The following is an 11,768-nucleotide window of genomic DNA, read 5'->3' as shown; positions in this document are numbered from 1 at the left end:
GATGAACCTGTTGGTCCCACTGGACTAACTGGAGGGGTATACCAAAAATACTACGCACATTCATTACTGTAGTCACACTAGATATAGTGCCCTATACAATTTAGTTTTTTATGACCCAACAACATTTAAAACAATCGCCTGGGACAGATAGGTTGGTTGTAGCCCTTTAGCTGGATTACCTGAAGTGGCAGTCATTATCCACATTAGAAATCGAAAAGCATAATCAATAAACAAAAAATTCAACAATGACCTTAATTTACGACACAGACTTCAATTTACGAATTGTAGCTTAGCCGGTGAGTTTGCAAGGCATGTACACTTCAAGAAGGCTTCTAAGGATCGTAAGGGTTTCGAGATATGTGCTGTAATACTTGCCGTAAAAATGCAATATTGTTCCACTTAATTTTTTAACAAGCCTCAATTTTATGCATTGAAGCTTACATTCAACTGTGGGAATGAACATCTTGAAACTGGTGTTATCCAGAAATTCGCTCCAAGTGGATACACTTTGCGAACCCACCGGCTACAACTTGCAAATTGCAATATGTCCTGTAAATTAGTCTATTGAATTTTGTTAATTAGTCATTTATGCATTTCCATTTCTCGTGCAAGTAATGTCCACCTCTAAGTAATTCAACTCAATGGCTACAATTACACTATTCGCCACAGCGATGTTTAAAAAAATTAGTAGACAGCTGTACGGAGTAAGGATAGTAGTTGTATAAGCCGTACGTGTAAACTTGCAAACATTCGCTTACTAACTAAACTAACAAGCCTGGTGTCACGCAAGCACAGGCAAACACGAAAACATCGCACTCGATGAACGCGGAAACTCGCTGTCAAAACGCTGGAGTGAGGAGGCGCGGCAGCAGCAGCGAGCGAAATGCGTGCATAAGCAAACATGAACACATTTCACCCGATGACTGCGGAATCTCGCTGTCAAAGATCTAAAGTTTTTTTTTTGTTTTTAGTGGACCCTCCCAATTTTTAAGCCAGAATGGACAACAAACAGCTTGTCAGACAAGATTTCCTCCATTAATTTCCACAATTCGAGTTCTGTAGACTCTCCCTTGTGTTGTCTTGGTAGTGGGAAAAAGTAATGCTTCTAGCGTTTGTGGTTCCAGAGAAAAAGGGTCAAACGTCGCAAAAATTGACGTTTTGAGATAATTGGCCTCGAAGTGATACCAGCAGCGTCTAAGATTTGGCTAAAAAATGAAAGCTAGACAGCTTTTTGCTGTCGCCAGACGAGCAATAACGATGCCGCTAAACCTAGAGAAAGCCTGCGTTTTTCTGTGATCTTTTTTTAACACAGGGGAGGTACAGGTCACGTATATGTGTAAAAGGGGGCGTGGCCGGACATCACCTAGGTTTTGGAAAAGGTCAATTTCCGAACAAATAAATCGCACACGCGTAAATGACACAGCTCAGGAAAGACTGGGGATTCCAAATTTCCAACAAACAAAAAAATTATTTTTTTGCGTAAGTTTCCCCTACCCTGTTCCCTTAATACATTTTGTGACCCGCAAACATTGAGATTGTGAAGTTACATCACACAGACAAAAAAGTGTGAAAAAATACATTTTATCTGAAACTTAACATTCATGTGAGCATGATAGCCTGCACGCACAGATGAACAAGTGTTTACGCAAGTCTGACACTCCACTCATAGCAATGCCGATAGATATGTAGGCACCAAAATGTGTGCTGTAATCACCCATTAATATTCACCGGTAAAGTTGTGGACGAGCACCCACATCAAACGATACTTTTCAAGTTATCATCAGTGTTGCACATGACGAAATACCTTCACGTTGCCACAATATATCCAAAAATCCGATTAACAGTTCGTAAAATAGTGCCAGAGTTGTCAAAACATTCTCAACCGGTGATATCAGGCTCCACAACTGCAAGCATGTACGCAGGCGTCTGCGAGACATTCTATATAGCTTCAAAGTAGAAGGTTATTTTCTAGAAAGTAGAACCCCAGCCATACTGCGGAGCCCATTACAAGTTTCCGTTATCACGTGAATGCTGTAAAATGCATGTCCGGATTCTTTTGGCAAATGCCATCTATCCAGCACGAGGTAGTTATTTGTAAAGTGCATTTGAAGAAAACAGAAATTGAGTAATATGCCCACGATGTTGTGCAACATATCGAATCCTTGAAGCTTAAATAACCAAAGTAGCCCTAAATATCGGACCAACATAGCTTTTACTAAAGTATTATTGCGCAACAAAAGGACATGGACGGGAAAGAAAACACACACCAATCGCAAAGTTTCAACTCAGTTGAGTTGAAACTTTGCGCTTGGTGTGTGTGTTCTTCTTTCCCGTCCATGTCCTTTTGTTGCGCAATAATACTCTAGTAATGGATTACCAACTTGCCCGGAATGCTGCTCTCATTAACAACATAGTCTTATCTATGGCAAATGTAGCCCAATGTTGGGCATACATTGGGCCTTTATTAGAACTGGAACAACCCACAGCACTTAGCCCTCCAAGGTTCACCGGAAGAAAGTCCACAATTAGCATTGCACAAGGCCAAGCGGAGGCCTCAAAGGTAGCACAGCTGGAGAACTGCTGCCTCTTGGGCAGCACTCCAATGGGCAAATGTAGCAACTGCTGCTGCACAGTTAAAAACTTCCCCTTGTCCTTGAAGAAGTTCATGACGGCTTGCATCGCCTCCTGTGAGACGAAGCGCTCTGTAAGGCGATCGCACTCCTTGTCGTTGGCCTTGTGCAGGTCAGTCCAGATGGGATCACGGACCAGTGCCTTTGAATACTGCAAGGACTGAACAGCAGAGAAATGGGAGCTACACGTGCAGCAGTGCTTATACAAAAGGGAACAGATGACTTATGTTCAAACAAAGAGGCTTAAGCACTGGAAAGTACTTGACTATCAGAAAAGTTAAGAGAAGTTACAGAGGAGGAGCTGAGACAAGGTGTAGGAATATATCTAAAAGGAGGGCACATAAGGAGCCATCGTCAATAAAAGCTCTAGGTCAGTTAAAGCTCAGGTACTACCAACCAGCTTGTCCTTACTGGTTGCACTGGCTGCGAGCTGGCGCACATCATCTCTACTTCCTTCTCCTGCGTGTGTTATCCCGAACTTCAACAACTAGTGCTGACTTAACACTTTGAGGGCCGATTTCTGTCGCCAATTGCGACTATCCAGCGTCAAATTCCTTTATTGCAGATTTAAAATCTTCAGACTGACCTATTTAAAAAAAGTTACTGCAATTCTCTTAGAGTGCCCATAAAGTGCCAAAAAATGTATACTGAAATATACATGTTCTGATTCGGCAATCAGGTAATAGGCCCCATTGGAAGAATCACCGCTCGACTCACTTGCAGCAAAACAACCAGCGCGCACGTCCACCGTGTAATTTAACCACGTATCTGAACGCAGCCAAGAAAACTAGATGTTTGTGCGCCCAACAGGAAAACTAAAGGAGTCAGAAACTTGTAGTAATCCTTTGTTCCATCCAAATCAGTTTTTGAGAGCCGAGCCTCGAGAAAAACGCAGGCACAGCAGCATTGTTTGTATACGGTGGCATCGTTTGTATATACCGGCACCTGCCTGTCAACAGATGCACCCCGCGGATGCGTGAGCGGTCCGTGAAACGCTAGCGTATTGAAGCCGTGGTATGAAAAAAAGAGACTATGGATAAAAAAATAAAATTCCTTGTATCCACACACGCTGGCAGCACTTGCTGTACAACAAAGAGTTGAAAAATTGGCACGTTTTTTTTAAACATACAGATGTCACCGTAAATACACGGCATCGTCCATTTGGGATTTGTTAGCGTCGCCCATCTCTACGGCATGCGCCCTCAGAGGGTTAAGGTCTGAAAGACCTTCCGATTTGTGCTTTGTACTTCTTGCATATAAGGCTAAACTTTTGTGGTACTTTCACTGCAAAAATTGAGCACACTTTACAGCCTGGAATGCAAATCAAGTGTTCCTTTCCACATTGTCCCGCCAAACACAGAAGTCAACAATGAAAACACACAAGTGCACCAGCAGTGGACCGTGCACAAAAAGGTTGACACATTTACAAGATATTACAGATCTGTTATGAATTGAAACACTGAACAGGATCCGAAGCACAATAAATATACTGCAGGAAAAGCAGTTAGTACTGCCTGCATTTTAGATGTGTGAGCGGTGCACGGACAGATAAGAGCGGTGCACGGACAGCGCGAAAAAGGCAGACAACACGTGCACAATTTACGCAGTGTATTAAAAAACACTACTTTTAGCAAATAATCTGTTTATGAAGTTCTTGCTTGTGCAGAGCCTGTGATCTTATTCCAAAGGGCAGTGTGAACACTTGGCATTGGACACCTGTGTTATGGGGAGGTAGAGAAACTGTCCTTCGCGAAAGAAACAAAAAATGTCACAGTTTCGCCCTAAGGGCGAAGCGCTTCGATGAATGCGATAGCAACACAGCAATGTCATACGAAGTAAGGTGAGCGGCTTTGGTAGCAATATGAATTGTAGTAAACATGAGCTGATTAAGTAAGCAGGTGTGCTGCTGGCGCAAGTAGACCGACATGAAGAGAGACTCGATGACCACGAGAAGGCGCGTGTGAAACGGTGGTGTTGATGAGAAGCGCTTCCCGTGGGTAGCGCGTGCGAAGGGACACACCTGTAGCGCTGCACTGCCCACCCGGGCAGCATTGCATGTGTAGCGTGCGTTGGAAAATGTGGCCCGACTATTACTAACTGATTGAACAAGCGTGGTGTGAGCGCGCACAAACAAACAAGAATAGACCACACTGAATGACTGCAGACAACGACTGTCAAAACGCTGGCAGCAAGCGCATATATACGCCGCAGCAGCGGGCGAAGGTACGTGCGGTCTATCGCTTCAACGGAAACTGAGCGGCGAATGCACGGCGCATAAAGGTCAGAGCCGTGTGGAGATAAGAGACGGTGCGGTCGAACGAACGACGAGCGCGGTTGTTGGCAGCGTAGAAGTGCGCCCCCCCCCCCCCCCCCGCTCCTTCCGGCGCTGGCTTCCCGCTTCCTTGCTAGCGCGTGGGAGAGATAAGAGACTGTGCGGACGAGCGACGAGCGCGGTTGTTGGCAGAGAAGTGCCCCCCCCCCGCTCCCTCCGGCGCTGGCTTTCCGCTTCCTTGCTTGCGCGTGGGAGATTGAGTGCGTTCGCTCTCCGTGATAGCGCGCGTCCCCGCACGCTGCCTCTGGGGCATACGGCGCGCGGCGAAGATTTTATCTATACGGAACCTCACGGCGACGGCGACGGGCAGAAATCCGGTTGAAGTGTCCATCTAATTGCTATCGCAATAAAATGGCTGTCGGCGACACTTGGACAACTTCCGAGGGCTGTGTGCAATGCTATACGCGCAACTGCTTGCGATGTCTATCGTGATCATAACGCTTCCTCGATGAGTGCTAGCAGCGGTGAGCGCGTGTTCATTTACTTAAGCGAACGTTCTGTAGCACCGCAGCTCTGAAACTCGAACGACGTAGGTGATCTCCAATACCATGCACGCGGGCTCTCCAGCGCGTGCGCCATCGCACCCGCGACAGCACAGCAAGTGCGCCGGAAGTGTGCGTGATTTCTATCCCAATAAAACAGCCTAACCACGTGTGACTGAGTGAGTGAGTGAATAAACTTTTATTGGGTCCAGCAAAACGCGATAAAACGCGCACCCGGCTAATCCCACGACGGGACCGACAGGTCTAGGCGCGCTGGACGACCAGGACTTGGTCTTCAAAGGCGGGACTTCGCAGGAGCGCGTCCCACTCTTCCTTGATGAACTTAGGCCCCAATGAACCGCACTCACAGAGCATGTGAGCCAAAGTAGCAGCCTCACCACAGGCCGCGCATGAACAATTCGGGTAAATGTCAAGATATATGCTGTTAAGGGACGCCGGATTTGGATATAGAGTTAGTTTGCAGGAGTCTGAGCGTGACCGCCTGCGGTTTGTTGAGCTTGGGATGAGGCGGCGGGAAGACCCTTGTCGCTAAGTGAAATAATTTAGTAATTTCATTGTGCGTGATAGGAGCGTCCCAGTGTCCGGGGGGAGAGTCGGCCGATCCGAGGGCAGCGCGGTTGGTAAAGCCATGCGCAGCCTCGTAGGCAGACTCGTTGAGGTTGAGAGGAACCCTCTCAATCGCCCCGACGTGGGCAGGGAACCAAAGAATGGATTGTATGGGGCTGTCGCCGTGTTTGGTGCGTTTCAGAATTTTAACTACCTGCTGGGCTACCCGGCCTTTCTGGAAAGCCCTGACGGCCGCTTTCGAATCACTATACACCCTGTCTTTCCGACCGTCTTGCGTAGCGAGTGTAGTGGCCACTTCCTCGGAACCACGTGTACTATGCTGTCTATTTTGTAGGGGTGCGCGAACAGTAACTTTTGACATGGAATTGAATACTGCCAAAGACAAATCGAATGATGATTATTCAATTTGACAACTGAATGGAATAGAACATTATTATACTAGTTATTAAAATTCATGTATATTCGCGCATCCCTATTAGTATTTCATGTCCGGAAAGCTTATCTCCACAGTGGAGCTGCAACCTTCTAATTTATAGCTTGTCAAGTACGTTCTTTATTTCGGGAAATCCTGGGCGCACATATACACAGTCTACGTTCAGTCCAGCCGCACCGCACGCGGCTTGCACTGCCGACGACTTCGCTCACTCGGTTCCTCGTCGCGCACTCCCGCCATGACGACCGCACACACACACAATACATGTTCTATCTGACCGCCGCACACGGTTGCCTACCGTCTCGTGCCTGCGACTCTACGCCGCCTGGAGTCGGCCCGGTACCCTCACAGATCACCCCCACCCCCCATGTTATCCTGCGAAGAGGACTTTCAAGGCCATGATAACTGCTCTGTTTGTCTGCATTAGCGATGCCTTTCTGTTCCCCTGTAGCCAGGTCTTTGAGTCTGTAGGTATTGTGTCCAATGCGAGCAATCACTCTAAATCACCCTATGCTTCGAAGGGAAAATTTGGCTGTGAATCCCATGGCTGCCTTACTGAGCGGGTGCATGTCCTGGAGCACCAAATCGTCAACCTTGAAGGTAGCTGGAGTGCGCCTTTTGTTGTAAAACTTTGCATGGCTGGCTTTTGCCAAAGTTTGGGGGTCCTGTGCAAAGGTCCAGGAATCTCGAAGGTACACATCCTGTTAAGCAGCTAGGGCATGAGGCCCAGTGGGAGGCACCTCGTCGGTACCAGCTGCCCGATTTCGATGGCTCCACGGGTTCCGTAGTTGTCGGCCATAGCATAAGGTAGGCGTAAAGCCAGTGACTACACTCTCAGACGTGCGCCTTTCAAGCGCCACTTCGGACAGCCTTTTGTCCTAGTCCCTATTGGAAGTGCAGTAGCCCACCAGTCAGTGTCCAACTCTTGCGTTATGGCTTTACACAGTCTGTCTTGGTGGTCTGTATGGGACTGTGTGGCTCTCCTTTATTCCCCAGTGTTGGAGAAAGCATTTCTATTGTGGTCCCAGAGGCCGAAGCCACCGCACACACACACAGAGAGTCTGCGTTCAGTCCAGCCGCACTGCACACGGCTTGCTCCGTCGACCACTTCGATCGCTCAGTTCGTCGTCGCGCACTCCCACCATGCCAACCGCACAAACACACATCATCCATGCTCTCTCTGCCCGCCACACATGGTTGCCTGCCGTCTCGTGTCTGCGACTCTACGCCGCCTGGTGTCGGCCCGGTACCCTCGCAAGCTGCTGTCCCTTGATAGGGTTCTACGACTGCAGTATATCTGAATAAACAACCAAAACAAGTGGACATCAGCAATTGACAGACGGCAGGCGTTGAAACAAACCCATATAATAAACATTTTTTATGTACGCACATAGGCATATTCGTTTTTACTCTATGCTCTCTACTAACCTTTGCCCCTATACTCTTTCACCACCACCCGTCCTGAACTGTGGACCACTGTTCAGGTGTCAGCAGACTGCGCCAGAGAGTTCCTGCGGTCAGTAGCAATTTCGCTCCCTTTCGTTTACTTATGTATTTGTTTATAGGCACAAAGCTTTACCATTTACCATTTACCATTTAAAGCCTAGAACCTTCGTTTAAAATGCTAAAAAAAAGGTAGTCACTAAGAAGAAAAAGATGTCGCAATTTCACCCGAAAGGCGAAGCATCAATTGCGATAGCAAATTAGTAGGGAGATATACGGAATAAGGATATCAGTTTTATCAGCTGTATAAACTTGGACATGTAGCAGCACCAGCAACGCAGCAGAACTTGTCGACGCCGTCGACGTTTTGCCCGCGTTCGCACCGAACGCGCGCGGCGTTGGTGACTGTTGCCTGTGCCTCTGGCGGCGGCTCGGAGGTTTTCGACGAGATCCGAACGGGACACTCGTCGAGCAGCGTCGGAAGTCTTTACCACCTTCTCGCCTCGCAATGTTTTATTGCGATAGCAATTATATGGACACTTTCACCGGATTTCTGCCGTCGGCGTCGCCGTCGCCGTCGCCATCGCCGTGAGGTTCCGTATAGATAAAATCTTCGCCGCGCGTCGTATGCCCGAGCGGAAGCGTGCGGGGACGCACGCTGTCACGGAGAGCGAACGCACTCAATCTTCCACGCGCAAGCAAGGAAGCGGGAAGCGAGCGCCGGAGGGAGCAGGGGGGGGGGGGGGGGCATTTCTACTCTGCCAACAACCGCGCTCGTCGCTCGCTCGCACCGTCTCTTATCTCCACACGGCTCTAAATAAAGTTGTTTCTCTCTCTCTCTCCACACGGCTCTGACCTTTATGCGCCGTGCATTCGCCGCTCAGTTTTCGTTGAAGCGATAGACCGCACGTACCTTCGCCCGCTGCGACGTATATGCGCTTACTGCCAGCGTTTTGACAGTCGTTGTCTGCAGTCATTCAGTGTGATCTATTCATGTTTGTTTGTGCGCGCTCACACCACAGTTAGTAATAGTCGGGCCACATTTTCCAACGCACGCTACACATGCAATGCTGCCCGGGTCGGCAGTGCAGCGCTACAGGTGTGTCCCTTCGCACGCGCTGCCCACGGGAAGCGCTTCTCATCAACACCACCGTTTCACACGCGCCTTCTCGTGGTCATCGAGTCTCTCTTCATGTCGGTCTACTTACGCCGCAGTACACCTGCTTACTTAATCGGCTCATGTTTACTACAATTCATATTGCTACCAAAGCCGCTCACCTTACTTCGTATGACATTGCTGTGTTGCCATCGCATTCATTGCTTCGCCCTTAGGGCGAAACTGTGACATTTTTTATATAAATACGCATTTGGTACCACAGCTAAACGTCGCCTCTCCTCCCTCCCTCCCGTCCCCCCGCGGCCTTTTGCGCGACGGAATAAGTCGCGTTTGCTATCCGCCGTGCACGCTTTCACTCGCACATACAGCATACGGCGTGCGGTGACGATTTCATCGCCGCTGGACTTTATACGGAACCTCACGGCGACGGCTACGCCGACGGCAAAAATCCGCTTGGAGTGTCCATATAATTGCTATCGCAATAAAAGAAACAAGACTAGTTGACAATCAACGCCACTCAAGGTTCTGCAGTGAGCACTGCAGTCTGCAGGCCATCTACCAAGACGGTTTTCGAAGCAGCGACCCGCACTCGCATGAAAGCTAGGTCAAAAGCGGCAGTGACGAACCACTTACTACGCCTATATAGCCATCATCAGCAGCACTGACAATTTCACATGGACAAACGTTCGACTGAGCCATTGTTGAAATTATCAGCGGGAGAAGGCCACCGTGCGCAGCACCAAAACAATAATGGCGCCAGGCACAACTTGTCCTGAAAAGAACGGGGGAGGGGCATTTTCCTTAACTAAAACAGATCACCTGTCACAGCGTCACAAGAGGGACAGACCGGACCATGCTCCGACGGCGAAGAGCTGATTTTTTTAGGGGCGAAGCTCCTTAGGGCGTGGGTGTGTCCTTACTACGTATGTAGCCACCTGTAGTTTTATGAAGTGTTCACTAGATGGCGTAAGTGACGTGACAACAGCCTTGGCCCAAGAGCGTTGGTCACTGTCTCGCGCTCTCCGGGCTGCCGGACCTCGTTGTCCTCTCTCAATGGTTTGTGTCCCTCTTCCCCACTACATTTCTTTCTTTCGTTCCTTCTTTCTTGTCCCTGACTCATACCTGCATATCCCTAACTCATACCCGCTCATCCAATGCGGGTATGCGCCACACGTGATTTTAATATCGTTAATCGTGACGTAACCGACGAGCAAGTGATGTTATTGTTGTCATGGCATATCAGTCATGTTAGTTATACATTCGTACCCTTCCATGCCAATTTTGGTATATACCAAGTGAACGAGACGCGAGTTCTGGACATGTTTTCGATAGGGTTTTAGCGTGAAACCACCACCGACACTTGTGAGGCAATACAAGCTTCACTTGAAAAAAAGAAAAAAAAAGGGGTGGGGGGGCTTCGGCTCTAAGCTGACCGCTGCTGCGTGAGGCCACAACCACGGCCGCTGGACACACGCTTGCATCCAGCGGCCGTGCCACAACAGAGTGTGCGCAAGCAGCCAAGCAAAATCGCACGAGCGGCGTTAGAAAGAAAGAAGGGGAAAGATAAGCTGGGGAGCATGGTCCCGCGCGGCGTCTGGCTACATAGCTGCTGACGAGTGCAAGCAGTGCAGCCGACGCTGCCCGGTTGCCTTTTGCTTGGCATTTTCGAATCTGAGATTTCGAGATATGCGTAGTCCAGCGCAAAACCTTTTCGAGATAAGGGGTGAAATACATGTGGGTTGACACCATGGCTGGAAAACATTTCGACTTAATCAATATTGCGAGATATCAGAGTTTGAGTTAACGAGCTTTTACTGTATTTACAATTTACACGCAGTCACATAGGCAAAGCAGAAAACAACAAAAGACTTACAAATACCGCACAAATTTCAAACATGATGGATACTTCCAATTAATTATCATCTAAACAGGCACATACCGAATCCGCACCTTGTGTTAAACAAAACGCACTTCAAGATGCAGTCTCTGCGTTAAGTTTAATTCAGAAAGGGTCAGTGGTTGAGCCAGCACAGCCATTTACATGTCTACCGCATTACCAGACATTCTGTATACCAAAAATTAATACAATACCTGAGCAGAGCTTTGAAGGTAATGCATGATTATTAAAAGAATTGCTTTCAAGCTGTTTCACATACTTTTTGTCGGCTCCTCTAGTAATTTTCACAAACTTTCAGTGGTGGCTTGTACTTTATTTTGATTTGCATTGTCATTGATTTGCAGTGTCATTGTTGTTCGTTTCAGCTCATGCGCCCTCATTACAGAATGCACGTACTATAACCTGTGTGAGCATAAAAACAAGCTTCTTAAAGAATTTCTCAGGTGCTAGTTCAGAACTTGCCTTACTGCTCGTTTCATTTTCTTTCTGTCTACGTGTGCACTACGCTCACAAACAGGCGACACTGCCATGTACGCATCTCTTTTTGAGAGATGTGTGTGTGCAATAAAAACTCAAATAACAAGAAAATACAGGAAAGCATACAGTGACAAGGTTCACATGGTATACAAAAGCAAAGGGAATTAATTATACACAGTGCTGCCTTTACTGTGTACATACAGAAACAGATTGCAAAATGACACAAAAAGACAGATCTCTGTGTAAGCACACGCAAATTTGCAAGCTCATAATACATGCCAACTCATTGCTCCCCTAAATTGGGGAAACCGAAGACAGTATTTGTAAAGTGTACATCAAAAAAGGCATAATGAAAAACAAACAAAACAA

General features: G+C 47.8%; 1 protein-coding gene across 7 annotated transcripts in view; it reads right to left on the bottom strand.

Annotated features, from left to right (window-relative positions):
• Positions 1-2,627: 2,627 nt before the first annotated feature.
• Positions 2,628-11,768, bottom strand: part of LOC119466141 (contactin) — a 66,717-nt gene continuing 57,576 nt past the window's right edge. For 2 of the 7 annotated variants that reach the window (XM_049657197.1, XM_049657194.1), the window contains one exon: positions 5,627-7,762. Coding sequence is in view for 5 of the 7 variants with exons in the window: in XM_049657194.1 (XP_049513151.1) it covers positions 7,746-7,762 (17 nt within the window). In the remaining 2 variants the exon portion in view is untranslated. Of the gene's footprint in view, positions 2,791-5,626; positions 7,763-7,893; positions 7,977-11,768 lie in introns of those variants that run through there. The other 5 variants (XM_049657191.1, XM_049657195.1, XM_049657192.1 and 2 more) reach the window with 5 other exon arrangements.

This window comes from Dermacentor silvarum, chromosome 10 (assembly GCF_013339745.2).
Source record: "Dermacentor silvarum isolate Dsil-2018 chromosome 10, BIME_Dsil_1.4, whole genome shotgun sequence".
NCBI classification, from domain to species: domain Eukaryota; kingdom Metazoa; phylum Arthropoda; class Arachnida; order Ixodida; family Ixodidae; genus Dermacentor; species Dermacentor silvarum.
The sequence above is the reverse complement of the archived record's forward strand: the minus strand, read 5'-3'. Positions and strand labels throughout refer to the sequence as shown.